Raw genomic sequence first — 21,334 nt, forward strand, 5'->3', positions numbered from 1 at the left:
AATTAAGTAAAAACAAATTAAGTTAAAAAATCATCTGTATGAAGAATGTCATCAAGCCATCTCACCTTCAGTAAATGCCCTTCCTGAGAACGGATGAAAGCCACGTTCTGTGAAGCAGTCTGGACCATGGTCTTGGTAACCAGGATAGAGGTAAATGTTTCTCCTGAATGTTCAAAGACAACCTCTCCTGGGATAGGACCTAGGTGTGCATGTCTCTCAGGATATCTTGCTAATGAAGTGGTAGAACATGGTAGTATTGAACCTAATAGGTTACACTGAACTTCTCCTCCCTAGGAAAGAAGTTACATAACATCAGCTGAAACGACATATTGGATGTCACTACCTGCAGTTGATTCTATATTTGAAAGCAGTTGGGTTCTTTTCAGTGTTAATATGCTGGCTATCAGTCAAGTGTACTTGAACAGAGACAGCTGTTAGTTTTTTGTATTATGGCATAGCAGATACATTTTTGAGTCTTTAAAAAGAAATCTTTAAAAAAGTATGTAATGTCTAAGGTAATGATTAGAAGTATGCCATACGTTTGGCATTCCTTACTACCACGGCTCAAATTAACCGATGGCACAGACTGCAAATTGCTGCTGGTGCCCCTACTGCTTACTGTACTGCCCTTCAAAATAATCTGTTACCAAAGGCAACAACTGCTATACCAAATCAGCTTGCCATGAGTGCCTGCTTTCATAATGATCTCAAGATTTAAATTCAATATATCAGGTTACCTAAATTATCTGAATCAAAGGCAAACAGCTGTTTAGCAACAGTGGGAAACATAAATTTATCAAAAGATTTCTTGTGTTTCTGCAAAACAAGAAATTTGTTACATTTTAACATCATTGAACTAAAAACATTTTTGCCAGATCTTTGGTCACTGTTATTGTTGTAACTTTAACTGCATGTATATAGGTTGCAAACATTTTTGTTTGTTTAATGCATCAATCATAATGGTAAGATAAATTTTGTCACATTAAAATGTTTGAAAACTGTCATAAACTGAATTTGATTGTAATGAATTTCTATAGTTATTGTATACATAATATTCAATGATGGCATACCTGGGAATGTTAGCAGTTTTCACAGTACTTTAACAAGATCATTTGGACAACAGTATGAATATCAATCTAGTATATTCTGGATAGACATTTTTGTTGTCTATTTGCCTGCTGTTGAGAACGTTTTTACGATTTCCATATCTTTTAAACATGTAAGTTTGGTATGAAAATTTACTGTAGTGTGTCTTGATGTCATATAAACAGTTGGTTCATACTGCTGGTTCATACCAGGCCTCCAAGTGTGTAAGGCCACCTCAAAATAAAATTGTCAGAAAAATGTTTTTCTTTAAAAAATATAGGTCATTCCTGCCCGGTAGAAGAACCCCCCATTAAAACACAAGTCTAGCTATGCACCTGCTCTTAAGCCCAGCCTGCTATGACACTGAAGTATATCAATGTAATGATCGGTTTTTATTGTTAATTATAGATCTTTTAAATCATGATACATTATCGCAATTAAACTACAGTTTGAAAAAGAAACTTAAAATCAGTTTCTTATTACTTCAATGTGCCCAAACAATGGGTGTTAATCTCTCATTTTTTATATGTAGAATGTGTACAAGGAATTGTGAATAACTAACTGTGTATGATTGGTGCATAAGAAGGAATTTGACTCACTAGGACCTCATCTGACCTACATTGTAACAGCTTCACTGCCAAAATATAGTATATTACTATAATGACCACAATATAGTATATTACTATACTTTTCACAATATAGTATACAACTATACTTACCACAATATAGTATAATACTATACTTACCATAATTAAGTATATTACTATACTTTCCATAATATTGTATATTACTATACAGGCGCGTAACCCGGGGGGCGCGAATTACTATCTAAGCGGAGCGCCACCATCGTTTGGCGCGCAGCGTACAAGAAAATTTCATAATGTTGCACAAAATTTCATCTGAGGACAGCCAATACAGAAAAACCTCCATGTTTATGAATGTTTGTCGGGGAAATTTCGAAAATTCAGACACAGTTAACATATTGGTGCAAGGGCGCAGATCAGTCTTGGGTAATGGTGGGGACGCGTGTCTGTTCTCTGATACTATCTAAGCGGAGCGCGACCATGGGTTTGCCCATAGCGTACAAGAAATTTTTGGCAAATACTCCTCCCAGATCGCCGGAAACAACATTTCCCAGACCCAATGATGCTCCCATACCTCCTTAAGTTTTAGATCTCGTGGCTTAAAAATTAAGTTTGGGGAAATGCCTGGGCGTCTGCAGAAAAAAATCAGGGAAAATATAATCCAAGTAGACTTTTGTATACGATGGGTTTGGTTTTGTAACTCATTGGGAAGCGATTAGAGGGGTGGGCGTAGGGTTGTGGGGCGCGCGTTTTCATGCAGATGGGAACAATCTCAAGAAGTGATGGGTGCGTTCGCCCCGCCCCCCCACCCCTCGCCGGCAATGATACGCCTTTGGATCCACTACATGATATTCACAGGGAATGTGCTCAATTCTCAAATCGCATGCGGAATTTATTTTTAGATTCATTGTATGAGTTACGGTACTAGGGGTGGGGTAAGAATTAGCATTCAGTTCGCGTTGTATAACATTTTAACTCTGCATGACAGTGTTGAATAGAAAGACATATGTCTAGTTCAGTTCGCATATAGATCCTGGGCTAATACCGAAGTCATGTTACCCGACGACTCGGTCGAGTTCAAGACCAGCCACCGTTGGTCACATCACAATTTTTACAATTTGTTTAAGGCGTCCATACACACATGCGCCATGATATACTATATATAGTATATATATATATACATTAGTGAGATAGTTAAAATGGAAACGTCAAAAATGGAGTTGTCGGTGTAAGGGGTAAGCTGAGCGCACGACCCCTCCGAAATCCTTGATCCGTCACTGGCTACCCTGTGTATATAATAGGGATCAGAGCTGTAATTATGACTGTTCCTCTTTCTCTTCCCGGTGTCTAGGCGTTTTTCTTTCCCTCCTTTTCTCCTTTTCTCTCCTTCTTCTTTTCCTTTTTCCTTCTTTCCTCTCCTTCCTCCTCTTTTCCCCCTCTTTTTCTCTTTTTCTTCTCTCTTTTTTCTCTCCTCTTTTTCCTACCCGGGGGGCGCGTGCCCCCAACGCCCCCCCCTGGATACGCGCCTGCTATACTTACCACGATATAGTATATTATTGTACTTACCACAGAATAGTATATTACTATACTTACCACAAATAGTAAAATGCAAAGTAATAAAGTAAAGCAAGTGTATCACAAAGAGGAAGCTGGAGTAACACTGTGTAGAAAGCTTCCCTTCATCAATTTATATTCTCCAGCAAACAAAGCTTAAGACAAATCCCTGACCACACAAAACAGCCAACAAAAGAAGCACCAGTGGGAAAAAGCTACAGTAGTGATTTTTGCCAGATGAACCTGAACGCTACCCCAAGGAAGGAACTACCATATTGTATTGTTAGTTTATGTCAGCTTAATGAAGATGAACAGGAGAAACTAATAGAGTAATCTGAATCTATGTGATACTATACTTACCAGGATATACTATACTTTTCACAATAAAGTATGTTACTATACTTACCACAATACAGTATATTACTGTACTTCCCACAATAAAGTATATTACTATACTAACCAGGATAAAGTATATTACTATACTTACTACAATATAGTATATTACTATACTTTTGACAACATAGTATATTGTAACTTACACAATATAGTATTACTGTACTAACCACAATATAGTATATTATTATACTTTCCACAATATAGTATATTACTATACTTACCACAATATAGTATATTACTATACTTACCACCAGTCTACATTGAGCAGTATTCAGGTAATTGCTGGGATTGTAAATTGATCCTCCATCTCGAACACAGGAACAGTCAATTGTTGCATCTTCAAACTTTTCAATCAAATTCTTCATCTCATATATACAGAGAGCAGACTGACTAGCTAGGTCAAAAGATTCATCTTCATTATTCTTGACAAATACAGCAAAGAGTTGACCATCCACTACCTGGGATGATTGTACAATGCTATACAGAGTGTTATTAACCCCTCTGCATTCTAAAGTGATTTCAGTAAAACCATCCATTGTTGATGAACTGTCTGTTTGACACACACGGCTCAGTTTAGGGACAATGTAGTTTGGCTGGCTGTTACCTGTTGCATCCTGTAGCTGTGATGCAAAAAAGTAAGTGTAGTTATCATATGAAAATGAGGCAACATATCTGATCAAAAAGTTGTCCAATACATTGCTTCCAATCTGATTTGTCCTCCTATTATCACCCATCTGGCACATTCTATCTGATCTTGACAAACAATTGGCAGATATTGGTGATGCTCCTCTGATATTCTGAGCAACATAGAGGGCGAGGTTAACATCAACTCCAGCTGGATGAGTAACCACCAAACCGATTGCTGGATTCTGATCTTCAGTCACCTTGAGGAAAGATAGAGTTTCATCTTTTGTATATGTCAAGTCATCCAGATTCCGAAGCTGACATGTTCCATTCAGACCTGATCCACATGAAATTAATTTGTCCACTGGTTGAGGTACAATAGGTAAAATCTTGTTGGTATTATTTCCACTATTATCTTGAGTACTCACACTGGTCAGTTCACTGAAGTCTCTTGATAGGCAATACCGTCTCCCCACTCCTCCGATATAAATGCTACTTCCATCCTCTGACACAGTGAAATGATTCAAACTGGAGTCAGAATTAACTGGAAAGGAATTTAAGTTGTAGGCATCCAATGACCCAAAACAAAAATGTTTGGTTCCTTTGAAAAAGTATAAAATGTATAAAAAGATGAAGACAGTCCTGCACTTGAGTTCCATTTGGAAATATGATCTGGTACATTAGCTATGTAATCTCAAATGTCCACTAGTATGCAGAAAAGATTCATGTCTCACTGTAAAACAAAAGAAAGAAAATAATCCAAGAAAGTTACATTTCTGTTTTATGAGATGTTATTATAGTAATGATATAAGATATAGATGTAAGCAAATTACCTTTGAGCTTTGACACCACTGCAGCAGCATGTAGCAACAAGTGCAGCCATATGATTCATCCCACAATGGAGAATCAAAACTTGTGAAAGCTGTAACAGGATAACCTGATTGTAACTCTTGTATCCATATGACCTGGTGATGTAACATTACAACATTATCGTACAACCCTCAATTTTACTAAGTACTGTGTTAGATCTATTTATGTGGTTATAATCACAATAAGCCCCCCCCCCCACCCTTTATCATTGTTTCCCACCAATTGCCAGTTCATGTACATTATGTAGTATCGACATTTCATTTGCAAATATTTGCAAAGTATTCTCAGTACCATCTTTCTTTGTGTTGGGAATTTTGCTAGATTATAGTAACAGCTTCTATTTTCAGGTATTCTATCTTTATTTCCATTGGTTAAGTGTGTTATATTTATACAACCAGATTGGTGTAAAATTACACTCATAATGTGCAACTTGAATAATTTTGATTCAGCTGCATATCACCCTGCACAATATCGCTAAAGCAGAACAAATAGTTTACACTACCCAGCTGGCTAAACATGAACAATAACTACCAAGTATCTGTACAGCCCTTCTGATATGGAAACACACAAATGGGTCTAAGCTATGACACACTCTGCAAGTTCATGCGTGCTAACATATATACCATCTGAATAGCAGCTCCCTGATATGTGGTAACAGGTAGCTAGTGATAGGTACTGGTAGTTTTGTTAAGACCCTAGTATGAACAGCCTAGTGTACCTTTCTGTTTCACAAAGCAAGCTATTTTTCCGTATCTATTTCCTGTACTGCCCAGAGAAAGGCCCCTGCAGTGCTTTCGATTGATACTAGGGTCTTGCACATTTCTCTCAAGCTATCTTATGTTTTTATTTGATTTTGGCAGATTTGCCTCTGAAAACAAAAGAAGCTAATCAGGTTTGCCAATTGGGCCCTCGAACAATGATGACAGGACATATAGCATTGCAATTGCGGTTGATCAATTTATACATTCTTCTGAGACTAGCTACACACTACCAAATGATCACAAGTGACTTCAGGACAGTATGTGTCAAAAGTGATTCCAAAATTACCTCTTGCTGCATTTTAATAGGCTCTCGCCGGTAGATGGCCAGAAATTTGATCTGAGGAAGTGACTTTCCACGTTTTTTCCTTTGCAAGGCTTGGCATATTGATTATGTAACACACAGGCTAATATTCCTTGAAAGGTGAAGAAGTGGCCAGTGGCGAATAATGAACGCTAGTCTTACTAAAGGGCAATTTTCAAATCAGAAATCAGGCAATGATCAGTAAGTTAAGCTCTATCAGACCTTTAATGATTCTTAAGAGTAACACTAACAGGTGCATATCACATATCTTTACCGTCTCATTTAGTAATCTTAGTTCCTAGTCAGCTTTACATTAATATCATCTTAGTAATATTTAAAGACATACACACAAACATACAAACAAACAAATTGATGAGGGGAGTTTACAAAGCAGCAAAGTGGTGCAAACAACAAAGAGCTTACAGTTAAGCAGAGGACCGTCTCAGTTATCTGTAATAGGAATAGACATAGGAAATTAGAGCAACACAAAATCTTACCACCCGTTTTGTGGTGGAGGAGAAAATACAAAGTCTCTCTTGAGCTTGTTTTAGTTGTACTCACCAATTCAACAATTGTTTGTGCTGACTGATTGCAATAACCAAGCTGGCTAAGAAATAATAAGTGTCCAGTTATTGCAATTGCCCTTGAAAAGAACCACCAATGAGAAATGGTGCATGCAGCAATATAGGAAACCAGTTACTTTTGTCTGTGGTTGCATATACAAGTACAGTAGCCGGTATCCGAAATAAGTTTTATAAGGAAGTAAATGGTACATACATATAGAGCGAAGGTTCAAGTGTGAAAATTGCAAACAAAATATTTGCAAACTTAAGTGTTAATAACAGAGGTCTCACAGAAACATCTCTGAATAAGCATTGTGATCGAGCATTCATGCATTAGCTGTAGTGATAGTATGCACACACAGACACACACACCCCAAACACACTAGTATAGGCCTATTCGCTACATTCTTGACGGGACATTTAAATAGAAGTTGAATTTATCACTATAATGTTCTGTATCGATATTAGATAACTCTCTGTTTCAACTCCATGGTACAAGCAGCATCCTGCAAACAGACATCTTATCACAGAAATTTGCATTATTACCAGGACTGTGTGAGTGACGACTAAATCAAACTTCACCACTGAGCCTGAGGTAAGTTTGTCTTTTCCTTTCTCATTTATTTAACAAGGAATTAAAGAATTATTCTTTCAAGTAACATATTTTGATAGGTGCTTGCAGGGAGGAGGGTACCTTAACTGGGCTTCTGCAAAACCTCACAAGTGCATATTTTCCTAAACTAAATTATGAATCATATTTGGCAATATATGGCAGTAATTCAATAGTAATTATATGTACATTCAGTAAAAAATCGAAGGTCACAAGGGCAGATCTCCGGCTGGATAATGATTAAATGACTTTTAAAGCATGTGAAGATTCTCTACTTAAGCCACAATCAGTATAAGAAAGTGCAATATCTTATGATATGTACACATAGAATGAACTTGAAACATCCTCATGTTTTATATCAGACAAGGCAGGCATGGATCCAAGGGAATGTTGAGGGTGTATACCTGCCCCACCCCTCCCCCTCCAATGTTAAAGATTAACACAACCTTCAATTAGACCAACTCTAATTAATGACCCAAATTATAGTCTACATACCTTTCAGAATGTACCACTTGATAAGTAATTGTGTTGTTACACCAGCGTCCCATGGGTTGGGGCTTCTGCCGGGATGGATGCCCTTAGGGCTGCAGAAAGGAGACGGAGAACATATGAGGCAAACAGCTCGACTGGCAGATAAAGCAAGCTGCATTTGTTCATTTCACCAGTAATTTCCAGTCTTAAAACATTTAGAAACAAACTTTAATCCTGGAGGAAAAAAAACTGATATAGGGAAATCCCCTACGTGACAAAATTTGTGGCACCTTACTCTCAGGCTGTGATTGTTTGCACGCTAGGTGCGCGCCCAGCAAGTTAAACAGTAAAGAAACAGTGGGCCTAGCTAAATAGTGTAATTCACTGCCCGTAGCTCCAAGTCCTCGTGATCAACATTTTTGTAAACACACTTATTGCTGTACTTGACTAACGCAGCCTGCTTGAATGTTAATATTACCACAGATCACAAGCCCTGCAACATACGACCCTTCGTTGACATATTTAACGACGAATAACTGCTTTTCGATGACCTAACGTAGGCTAGTACTAGTAGTAGTAGTAGTAGTACTGTAGTAGTACAATATTACACTTACTAATACTATTTTGTGACATTGTTACACGAGTTGTAACACATCTTTAAGTTAATACAAACTGGTTGAAGTTATGGTATGAAACATTAAATATCTCATGAAAACTCACTTGCAGAGAGGAGACATAGCACATATTAAGAGAACAGCTCGACTGACAGATATTGCAAGCGCTTGTGCATGACGTACATTCACTACCAGATACTAGACTGTAACCATAGAACAGAATATAACTCATAATACCGCTAACGCAAAGCCGCTGTGCGGCCATGGGGAAGCGTCCCCCATTACCAAACCAGGCAAAACACAACAGTGTGCGTGTATATGTACAAGCTGTATGACCTAAGCTACAAAACTTTGGGGGATACTTATCTGTGTTTTGCATTCAAAAGCCAAAATAAGTAGGAGAAATGATCCACAGCCCTTGTAAATTAAAAAAATGAAATTTATCTTACCTCAGCGTTAGTAAATCTGTAGGAATTTTCCCAAAGAATTTAATCTGTTATGGTATGGTGACATGTACGTTAAATTTCTTTGATCCACAGAAGAAATTATATTATACTAGGCCTATGGCGGAACATATTTCCGAATAATCCACATTTTCAAGAAAATGTTCCACATACAAATTTTCATGGAGTAATTAGGTACACTTTACGGTAAAGATCTTCCCTTTTCTTAAATAATTTAATCCATATGAAAATAGCGGCTATTCCTTGCTTCATGAAACAAACTATAGTACATCACCGCAGCTGATTATTCACATTTTGCGAAATATTCCAGGCGTTTACTTTTTACGGTCAAGATCTTTCAATCACAAAAAGTTTACTCTGTATGCAAATGGTGACTGCTTTCCTTTTTCCATAGCAATAATTATAACAATGTTATAGATATATATATATATAATCAGGGGTGTAGCCAGCTTTTTGGATTGGGAGGGGGTGCCAAAGCCAAAATTGTGTCCACGATTTCAATAGTCACCGCCGAGCGCAAAAAAATATGCTCTATTAGACATTAAAACCAGAAATGTCTAGGGGAAAAAATCCATCTTTTGGGGAAAGCAGGGAGAGGTCAGCCTATTGACCCATGAACAGAAAAGTCTTTGTCAGCTGATGTCTCTTTAATGCTTGGTTTTCCATGAGAAACCTTTCCGTGTACAAACGTCCATGGTGAAACAGTACAGTTCCAGTTCGCAAGAAAAGTTTGCTGACATGTCTACTACTTGTAGTTGGACATGTTCATCCTCATATGCTAGGCCCTGTTCTTGAAAATGTTCTCTTAGGTCAGAGAACAACGAGTCGCAGACGGAGTGAACACTTCCAACTGAATTGACTTTATCAGTTCATTGGATGTATAGTGGTGTCAAATTGCAGGACGTCACTGTCCTCCTTGTTGGAGAGAGAACAAAAGTTATTTGACGTTAATATTGAAAGAATTTCAGTTCCTGAATCGACGTTGTTTTGATAATCAATCTACAATGCTGGGGGAATGCATGCACAAATGGGTTATAGTATACAAATCAATTAGAAGTGATAAACCCATTTTACCACAGGCATGCCGAGATTTATTGAAATGGCATTTTCAAAAGATTTTCTATCCGTGCCCTCCCCCTCACTCTCCCACTTCCTCACTCTGCAAAGTGCATAACTAGTGAAAAACAACTGATATGAGTCGCAAAATCAGTGGCGTTTGTTTATCATTTTATTTCATACCATGAGAGGAAAAATAGAGGGTTGAATTTGGCTTGATATGACACTTAGAAACTGAAAAGACAAAGACACCATTTTGGGCTTATAATAGTTTCTGAGGGTCAGAACATCATACCCCCACATCCAAAATGTACATGCATTCCCTATTTCAAAGAGTAAATGTGGCCATGTCAATGTTTGGTAAGGTCATTAGTATTTGAAGGAGCACAGAAAGCAACAGGAAAAGTCACACAACAGGAACTTATGAAGTACTTAAATACCGCATGCATATAAATGATGGCTACAGGTTTGTAAACACATTACAGAACAAGAAGTAAAATCAACTATAACTTCTGAAACTAATCATATACATGGGTGCATATGATAAGGTCCTCATAAGGATTATTTAGACACAGCATATAGTTTCATCAGTCACCAGCCTGTTGTCATGCCCCCAATATTCTCAGTGTCCCCTCCCCATTAACCCCATAGCTAGATCAGGTATTGAGGGAACATTCCTCGGGGGTAAAAATATCTGCAGGGTGAGCATGAAAATAAAACACCTTTATAGGTTGTCTAAAATTCCACAGGGCAAAATTTCATGGGTGGCGCCGGATGCCCTTTGACTGCCCGTCTGATCTGCGCCCATGATCATATATGAATAAATGGATAAATGGTTCAATGAAAACATGCAGTGAATAAAGTTACTACAGTTAGAGCACAAAAGGTAACAAGCCAGAACAAAACAATTTAAAATGATAAGTTTTTAACTAAGAACAGGTTTTCTGGAATTATTTATAGAATAACCAACAGGAACACAGGGCAATTAAGAATCAATAGCACACAAACTCACAGAAAAAGCTGGTAAGAGCAACTGAAGGGAAAAATGCAAGAGATAACCAGGAAGAAAAGAATGAAGGAAAAAGAAGCTAACACAAAATCAAAGAGGCTTAGAAGCTATAATTATTAAACATAGTACCTCTCACATAGACCTCCGTCAGAAAATGCTCACTGCAGATCACATGATGAGCAATTGGTTCGAAGGAATCCCGGCTAATAGTTGCTAGCCACTTATGCAGAAGTGCTGCATTGCGAAGAGGTAGCCTGGTGAAAATAAATTGGCATTTCCTTTGATTTCAATACTTCCCTCTAACTATTTATAAGAAGCAAGTTAGAGTAAGCAACCATTTATGAAAAATAATGCTATGTTTGGTTTGCTATTTTTTTCACTAGTGATGATTATAAATTTATAATGCCTAGGCCAATCCTAGGGCATAATAAATTTTCTTTGATCCATTATGGAAGCTACACTCTATTCTATGAAGATTCAGTTTAATGTTTTAACTTGGATTGACTATGATACAGGTATCATAAATTCATAGACCTAGCCTAGATAACTGAAAAGTCAAAATGTGACACTTAGGCTAGGCCAAATTGCAGATTTTGTTTATAATTATAGCCTAATTCTCATTTGAAGTGAGTTTGAGAATAGACGTCCCATGGAGGAAGGAACTCTGGAAAGGCACGTCTAGTCTACAACTTTGAACTGGACCTATGACTCTAGTATGACTATGAGTATGACAGCGTGATGCACAGTTGTATTGAGGCTTGGCGATGTATAGGCCTAATTGGTTACAACTTGGCCTGGGCGATCGCGAATACTAGCACTGAAGTTTGGGTAGTCCTAGCCAAACTCGACAATGTTGTTTAAACTTTAACGAGACTTCACACATATGACATTATGCAAAGATCCTTACTTATGAAAGGAAATACCACTTCCTTACTTTCTCCGGTTGGTCCAACCGAATGCAATACAGGATTCGGGCATTTTCTGCGAACAACTAGCGACAGTTTGGTCAGTTGTTAGTAACATTACTGTGTGTTGAACGTAAACAGTGAGCAGACGACACTCACAACTTGCCCGATTTGATAATGGCGGCGGGGTCTCTATGCTGGTGTGGCACAGTTATTTTGGGCAGTCCGCCCTCTATTTCTTATATTCTCAACGAGGTAAATGAATCATTTACCTCGTTGTATATTCTGCTCTAAGGTGGCATACTCCCATTAGAGTCTATATCAATCCGCTCGATTGTTCTCCTATCTCAGGAAAAGTGCCAAAAAGCAGCAGGAGAACATCTTTTGTTACCTGTTATCAATCATAGTCTGGTTTTTTGTGGCTTGCATGTTGAAGAGCATGAATGGAAGTACATGTGGTGGGAAAATTGGGTCAATTGAGGCAATTTGAGACCCCTTTAGGCCTCCCAGGAGCAGCGTAGGAAATTTGTTTACCACTGAGTGAAGAGGTTTGTTTACAAGTGACGAAAACTTCCGGCTCGGATAGCAAAAAATCTTCACGGTCATGGTACGGAAAATTGATGGTGCCATGAAAGGCCAACTTGTCAGCTATCAGGTGATGGGTAGCGTTTAGCTAGTGAAAACTTCTATCTAGACTTAGAGACCACATTACTTTTGTGATTTAGTGTGTAAGTCAATGGGGCTTTTAATGGGCGTATGCTACCCTAAGACTGTAACCAAAGATATTTCATCCGAAGGTGAATATCTTTGCTGTAACCTACTTAGCAGCTGGAACGCACGTAGTACACATTTACTATTTTTTTTCTATTTCTTCTTCGACCTGTCATATATATATGGAACGCCAAATTGACAAGTTTTGTAGGGGTACCTATTTTTCCAAGCAACCGTGTGAATATCTAGTTAATTCATGTACAAAGTAAAACGGTTGTTATTAAACTAATACCGGTGGTGATCTGAGATAGAGTGGCACACTTTGCTATATTCCTTGATTGCAGTCTTCTCGACAGTGCATAATGACTGTGATAAACACCAGTAGTATATATCGTGCTACTTCACCCCTCCCTCTGGAATCCACAGTTGGGAGCTGCAATTGGGATCCACATGCACCCGTTTTTCGGGGTCCGTCTGCCCTTTTCGGGAGCCGTTTCCTGGAGCCTTCGTTTGATCTGATTGGTAGTGTTATCGAATCTCAAAACTTTTGTTTATTTTTTATATATACTGTTCAAAAATTACTTGTTGTTATCGTTTATTTTTAGTATTGCGTAAACAAGTCCTTTTGTGCTACTCTCTTTTGCTCTTTGAGTTACTTGTTTTGTGCTTGCGTGCTCATCGCATCCACCTCATCGTGCGTTTTCTCGGCATTTACTGTTTCTGCTTTACTGCCACCGATGCGACCGTCCGTTCTAGCAACATGTTCAACTTGGGCCTGTCCTGCAGCACCACCGATTCCCAATATATTTGTTTCACCAAATTTCAAGTGGTTATATCTAAGGTTCAGTCAATGTGAATAGCCTATTGCGTAACGACTTGTTTACGCATTACGTCAAATAAACGATGACAACAAGTTCTTTTGGACACTTCGCGTATAAATATATATATAAAAAAAAATTAAAAAAAAAATAATTAATGAAAAAAGTTGTGTGATTCGATAACACTCCCAAACAGATAAAAAACGAAGGCTCCCAAAAAACGGCTACAGAAAAGCGGGAGACGGCCCAGAAACTAACGGGTGTCTGCGACTCCCAGGGGGGATGAAGTAGCACGATATATACTACTACGAAATACACATTAAGACAGGAGTTGAAACTTGATCAACCTCTTTGTCATACCCAGTCATACTTAGACACTTGCCTAACATTAGGTCCAACGTTTAGCACTAAATTTGTCAGGTCTGAAATTAAATTTAACAGGACTCTTTGTATGCAAAATGGGACCGGACATTCAAAACCAACTTGAAATAAAGTCACTTGTTAATTATACTGCAGGCAAAATATTGAAATTTATTTGAGCAACGAGCATGTATGTTGTTTGACTGGTGGATTTTGACTGACTGACAAGAAGCTTTTCTGAGACTACGGTCGTTGACTTTACTGCTGACTCCACATATTCACCTGATGGATAGTCTTTGATTGTATAGGTACCACACTACAATTAGAGTATTGCGCATCCGCTCCAAAGGTTAATCATTGTCGGGGGGGGGGGGGGGGGGGGGGAGAGAGCCAAAAGGACCTAATGTAATACTTGTTTAAGCATATTATCAGTTACCGTCATTGTTTTTCTGCCTTTATGTGAAGACTGAAGAGCATAATTCAGAGTACAGTTGGTGTGAAAATAGGGAGGATTGAAGGTGATATAAAAAAAAAAAAATTGAAAAAACTTTTGGTTAAATGCTAATTTTATACTCCGAGCAAGCGAATGGAAGGGTTGGTGTTCACTATGCTTAACTTGCTCTTCTAGCTCAAAATCCCAAAGGTCATTATACATGGACATTTGCAAGTGCCATGATATGACAAGAACTCAGCTATGCAATGTGGCGGGTATTGGATATGCCAGTGGAAAACTTCTATGGCCCTATGCTTTGACAGCTCTTGAAAGTGACGAGTTTAGTGTGTAACAATTATTGATGTGCGAGACCTGTAATACAATTCAAGATGGGTAATTAATATATAGGCTAGGCTAGGCCTGCAAGCATTACGCAGCCTATAGTAAAAGGGATAGGCGCTCATGTTGATTAACCCATAAATTAACTTAATTTGCAATTAATCTATGAATTTGCAAAAAAAGTGATAGATGACTGCACTTCTTCTAAACAAAATCGTATTTGTAGCCAATAAACGTGTCAGCATACCGACGTTTTTTACTTTTTGGGGTTTGTTTTGGTTAACAATTAATTATAGAGTCTATATCCTTCAGGAAAAGTGCCAAGGGAAACAGGAGAACACCTATTCTGATGTTATCACCTTTCGTTTGGTGGAAAAAATGGAAATAATAGTTGTGCAAATATTAAGTTAATTAAGGTGCTTTATAGACCACTCAAGGCCTTTTAAGGCTGCTTAAACAATTTTTTACTACTGAGTAAAGAGGGTTTTGTTTTCACAAGTGACGAAAACTTCAGGCTGTCATGCTATAGCGAAAGTCTAAAAGATCATGCTTGCAGTTTTTAAACTGCACATATTCAAAACTATATAACCATTTCGATTTTGCTCCAAATCCTACCTGCACCAACCTTCAGTTTCAAAAATACAGTGGTTCGCTCAATGGAAAGATAATTGTGTATAGTGTGAAGCCGATGTCTCCACTAGGACAGTGACGTAAGTATTACATGTCACGTGACGTCAGATACTTGTAAATCAGTCTTTGCTATCGTTCTGAATCGTTCGATACGGTAGTAGCAAGGGCGGCGGAACCGGGGGGGCACAGGGGGCACGTGCCCCCCCACTTTTCCTCAGGTTAAAAATGTGCCCTTTTTCTACATAAAAATTGAGGTGTCTCAAGTTAGCAAGAGGCCAGGGAACCAGAATGAACACTCGGGAAGGGCCGTTTCCGGCCATCTGAGGGGTTTGCAAAACCAAAAATTTTTTTGTACGCTCCGCGCCAACCGATGGTGGCGCTCCGCTCTGATAGTCATGCATACAACTTTGCAAATCCTGGCTACGCCCCTGACTTTCAATGAATTTCTGTGGGTCAAACTCAAAGCCATTTCGAGTAGGAAAAATTTGTTAAGATATTAACATAACCCTTGTTTCCCAATTTGCACATTGGATATTGCAGTGCTAGTATATATGCATATTTTCCATGGGGGGGGGGGAGGGGGGGGGGCATTGATGGAGTGATGTGTATACGCAAATAAGATAACACAATAAGAGTTATAAAGGGTACTAAATATAAGGCTGCATCAGTCCAATCGAATTTCTGCAAAGTGCCCTTTGATATCGGTGCCCCCCCAGATTAAAAGTGCTTCCGCCGCCCTTGGGTAGTAGCCCTGGCTCCGACCATTATGGTCGTATTTTTATCTGTTCTCGGTATTGAGACCTTGTTTGTTACCATTTTTGCAAGTGTTTTGCTATTTATTATTGAAGGTTTCATGCCTATTTTTTGTCTGTATCGTGGCTGATTGTAGTAATAGATTACGAAATCTACCCAGCGCTCGTTCTTTACTCGTTTATCTTTGTGTTATATTCTTTGCATGTAATATCGAGATTCAAGACTCATCAAACACACAACCATCCAAACGACATTTATTTCCATACCACCACCAATCCTCATAAGGGAATATCTTGGAGCCCCGAAATCTAAGAATAAGTAAACGTTACATTGGTGGCTGCAGTGGGATCTCGTTTTCAAGTTAAGCTTGAATGAGCTTTTATTCGGACACTTACGTGTCAAGGCAGGAACCGCTTTCATGTAGGTAACAGAAGGTTGCACCCTGTTCAGGCTCACAGTTTGAAACAGAGTCCACGAAGATCCCATACTTAGTGAGATTCAAACTTCGGGATGTTTTGTGAATTCAGGATTGGATGGTGGTAGATGAGTGCGTTCCTTGTGACGGCGGCTTGGGTGGCAATACGCTACCGCGTGAGTATTTTTCAAATTCTCGAAATCATTACGGACCTATGCGTTTTGGGTTACTAGATCTCTGTTTGTTACGGGTCACACACATTTGAGGGTTTCTGGTGGTTTCGGGAAGAGAGAAAGAAACCAGCAGCCTGAACTAGCAGTCATATTGTTGGTTAGAATGTCGACAATAGCGTAAGTGAGTAGAGGGAAAATGTGCCCCCTGATGAATGACCTCGTGATTTTAATTCAAAGAGTGTAGTATATAGTTAAGCTTGATATGGATATGGTTAATGTGGAACAGATAAGTCATGCCACAAGGGAAGATCTTCGGAGTTACGTAGTGGACTGTCTAAGTCATATCTAAAGTACGAACCTCTCTTATGCCTGTTTTAATTGTGCTCACCAATCCAACAATTAAATCGCTGTAGTAAACTTATGACTGATTACAATTACGCCCAAGCTGGCTAAAAAAGTGTCCTGTCAACAATTGCCCTTGAAAATATCCACCAATTAAAAATGTTGTATACAGTGGCCTAACCAGCGGGGGAGGTGTGTGATGGCAGAAGAGGGATCCCCAGTCCAATGTCTTGCCAGCCCCACCCCGACGATTACAAAATTACAATTTCAAAATGCATTTAATAGCTCAGTTAAACCAGTTCGCGGTTGACTTTCTCAAATTAATACCAGCCAATTGTGTCCTAAATTAAATATTATCATGTCATTTGCTTTCTATAAGCGCTACGAGACCCCCCCCCCCCCCACCCCAACCTTTATCGGAACCGTAGCCTGGGTAGAATTCTAGGGGGCAAATGTTCCATAGTGGTGATTTGATGTGCGTGTATACCAGTGCCTTTTATAACTTTTTTTTACGTGGGTGTGCTATATCCTCCAAGGGACCATCATGACACTATCAGGGCCGTATATCTGAGCGGAACGCCACCACCAGTTGACGCGTAGCGTAGCAAGAAATGTTTTGCCCAAAATGCCTCCCAGATTGCCGAAAAGTGGCACTTCTCAGGCCTTGCGAGCTGCACCTTAACTTTCTTTATTTTGAGATCTCATGTTATAGAAATTTACTCTTCCCAAAAATAAATCAGAAAATTTGTATTCGCTAAATCATTTTATAGGGCAGAAATAGGACTTCACGTTACTCCCTAAGCTCTAATTGATCATTGTTTTACACAGGTAATTTGAGATATATAAGCATGAGCGGCGATCCGTACTTCCGAGTGGGGGGGATATGAACTTGTTGACTATCTAAGCGTAGCGCCACCATGAGTTGGCGCGAAGCGTGCCCAAAAAATTTGGGATTTACAAACCCTCTAGATGGCCGGAAACGGCACTTCCCGAGGTTTCCAAGCGGCATATACCCAACTTTAAAATAGGGATATCATGTCCGAAATATCTCATAATCAGGATCCAAAATACTTTTTTTTAATTTCGGGTGTTATTTTGGGAAAATTGCCCCTGTCAATCTTGTTTCAGGCGCTACGTTAGAATGTTCGAGAGCTCTTTTATATTATTCGATGAAGAAAATGGCCTCATGCAGGCTATTATAGGCCTATACACATGCAATACACAATTACACATAGTTACATTCCTAGGTACCGATTGCTAGGGCATCCAGGTGAAACGTGTATTAAGCATTACCCTGGTAACATGAGATTCTCAGCTGTTCGAGGGAACATGTACGTGTGTAGGCCTACTATAGGGCCTATATGAATCATCGAGGTAAATGAATCATTTACCTCGATTCCTCATTCCTCGATACCTCAGGATTCATTTACCTCTATGATATGAATACTATGAGGGTGCATATATGTACTATATGAATACCGTGGGCGCAAATACATTTTGTTGTTATAGCGCCAATGAAGCCTACAGTCAACTCTCTCTCTCTTTCTTTATGAAGACGGTTTATTTGAAAAGATGGCACTGCGTTTATGGTAGGCGAGAAATGAAGCTAAAAAAGAGCCGTACATTCACGATGATGCATAAATGTAGGCATGAAAATATTCTTATCCCTGGCATTTAGTGGGGGGATATGGTGTATTACATCCCCTTCACCCATTTTCATGGGGGGATATATCCCCCCTTCCCCCCCCCCCCCAGGATCGCCGCCCATGTATATAAGCATGCTAGGGCATTCTGATGGAAGCCGTATAGCCTATATATGCTGATGGAAGCCATATGGGAAATTTAGGTGTAACTTAATTGTTAGGCTTGTGTTATCATTATTTGTTTTAACATGCAAAAAAAGGGACCTACTGGGAGGGGAAATGAGATGAGTGGGTGGGTCGTGTAGGGGACTGTGTCTCAATATCCTTGGTTAAAACATTGAGGGCCATGATATAGGGGCTAACAGTGAAATTGATAAGGCTAAATACTGTAAAACATACAATCGTAGTTTCACATTAGACGTTCACCCTTCGGAATAGTCAACGTTTATTGTCAGTCTTACAAAACCCCATAAAAGCAAACCAAACGCCGCACGGTCATCTCATCCGCAATCGTACATTTACGTGATGATCGGTTTAAAAAAACCTTGTTTTATTTTTGAACTCCATTCCTACAATACGTGCTTAGAATGTTGAGGTTCATGAAATCAGAAATGATATGAACATTTCGCTAAATCCAACTGAAATAACGCATACTGTCCACATTATCGTAGGCCTACTTTCATTTAGGAAGTTGAAATCTATGGATGCAGCTGCCCCCACCCCCCCCCCCAAACTTCAAACTGGTATCATACCTTGACACCATCATATTGTGTGTTTTGTATTACTAGCTACTGTCACAGTGCCACGGATTTGACTAGGCCACCCTAGCATTTGCTTCTATTATGAATGAATTATAATTCCCAGGCATGAATAACTTCTACCCAATGAATCAATAGTATTCTAATCATATGCAGTATTTTGAAGGTTTTAAGGTAATTTTACATGGCTAAAATCTCGTATAACTTCCAGGGGCTTCGCCCCTGGACCAAACGCAGATGGCGCAAATCATTCTCGTTGACAGGTCAATAAATTTAATCCGCCCATGCACATCCCCTAAGATGAAATCATATACGCGCTTGATTTTCTCTACAATATATCAAGTCCGTATGTTAGTAACACTATATCCCTTCAACAATATATCGGGGATAAACTGTTCAATTTGGGTAAAGAAACATACACGGCAGTACCATTACCATGGTTTCAATTGTTTGGAAATGGGGCATATTGCAAAAATACCTAAAATAGACGAACTGATCGCGCGCCAAATTTACCCCTCCCCGGCCCTCGCGAATTCTTTGCCCCCTGAGCCCCCCCCCCTCCCCTAGCTCCCGCTGCCCGATGAAAAAGTTTGGTTACGCCAATGCCTACATGTAACAATTGAGGAAACCAGTTAACTTTGTCTGTGATTGCATACAAGTACAGTAGCCTGGTATCCGACATTAGTTTCATAAGGAAGTATATATGTTACAAACATAGCAAAGGTTAGTTTGCAAATTGCAAACAATGTATTTGCAAACTTAAGTGTGAATAAGAGAGTTCTCACAAATACGTCCTCTAGATAAGCATTGTGATTGAGCAAACATGCACGCATTACTCTAGCTGCACTAAAAAGTACGTGTTCATACATACAGACATACACACACACACTATAGAACAGGCATATTCTCTACTTCCTTGACAGGACATTAATAGGCTAGAGCAACAATTGAATTTATCACTATGAATGTTCTGTATTGATATAAGATATTACTCTCTGTTTGAACTCCATGCATGGTACAAGCAGCACCCTGATGATATCACAAACATTTTTTTTGTACTGAAATTAAGAAACAAGTTAGACTTGAGAGTGTCTCTATAGGAATTTTAGAAGTGTACTTTTATTGAAAACAAGTATCCTGAATGTTGCAGTATAGAAGACCATTGGGTTTTGTGGTTTGTACGAAAGTTACTTGTCGCACTGCCGTTTGAAGATTCCCCTCCCTTCCGCAACCCAGACTGAACCCACTTCCATGCACCGTCTTATAGCTAACGAATGCATTGCAGCTCATTGACGAGAAATAATTTTCCCTGTTGAAATCACAAACTCAATCCATATCCTAGAGTAATGAACAGTTTATGATCTACTGTCACCTACACTATATAACCTATGATAGCCTCTGGGCTGAAATAAAACATTGTTTACATATTTTTACCTCTATTCATAAATTTGGCGATTTTGGTTTCAGCAGCATTCATAAGGCTATACCGACCATTGTTTAAATACGATTGTAAGTTGAACAATAACAATATCCTCCAAGAAGTTTTTTCACCAGATGCTCCAGAATATTTGGGTTTTTTTCTACGGCTTTTGTCGCCCATGTACTTTTCATATATAGAAATGAACAAAATAGAAAAAGGAAACCTTCTAGGAATATATCAACATTTATGACTTTTATGCTTCATAATTTCAAATGCTACTTACTGATTTACCTATATAGTCAAGTATAAAACCTTTATTGTCATATGGTATATTGTCGTATATTAACACATTGTCTCAAAATGAACTTCAAAACCAAAACTTCAATTAACCAGTGGATGTTGAATTCATTGTATACTGTACTGTGTAGTAAGAACAATCACATGTAACAATAAAGGAAAGGAATGTCTACACATTTGTGGAATATATTATAATTATGTGGCACAAAAACCTACACTAGAAGATATGCAGGAACCGAATAGAGGAAAACATAACTTCGAATAAACGCCCGGCTACATATGCCATATAAGTGTTAATAGTTCATGGCCACACCAAACAAGCCTATGCTCAGGCCTTTTCGTCCTACTGTCAGTAATACTTTTTGTATTCCTGT

General features: G+C 38.8%; 1 protein-coding gene and 1 long non-coding RNA gene across 2 annotated transcripts; both read right to left on the reverse strand.

Annotated features, from left to right (window-relative positions):
* Positions 1–17: 17 nt before the first annotated feature.
* On the reverse strand, positions 18–6,923 carry LOC139961305 (plexin-A4-like). Its single transcript, XM_071960431.1, has 3 exons — positions 6,738–6,923; positions 3,869–4,977; positions 18–290 (listed from the first exon to the last, which is right to left on the reverse strand). The coding sequence occupies exons 2-3, from the start codon at positions 4,901–4,903 to the stop codon at positions 18–20; spliced, it is 1,308 nt and encodes a 435-aa protein (XP_071816532.1). The 5' UTR covers positions 4,904–4,977; positions 6,738–6,923.
* A 918-nt stretch (positions 6,924–7,841) lies between these two features.
* LOC139961197 (uncharacterized) lies at positions 7,842–12,060 on the reverse strand. Its single transcript, XR_011790786.1, has 3 exons — positions 11,871–12,060; positions 11,093–11,217; positions 7,842–7,933 (listed from the first exon to the last, which is right to left on the reverse strand). It is a non-coding gene; the product is annotated as an uncharacterized lncRNA (long non-coding RNA).
* Between the last annotated feature and the right edge of the window lie 9,274 nt (positions 12,061–21,334).

This window comes from Apostichopus japonicus, chromosome 20 (genome assembly GCF_037975245.1).
Source record: "Apostichopus japonicus isolate 1M-3 chromosome 20, ASM3797524v1, whole genome shotgun sequence".
Classification (NCBI taxonomy): Eukaryota; Metazoa; Echinodermata; class Holothuroidea; order Aspidochirotida; family Stichopodidae; genus Apostichopus; species Apostichopus japonicus.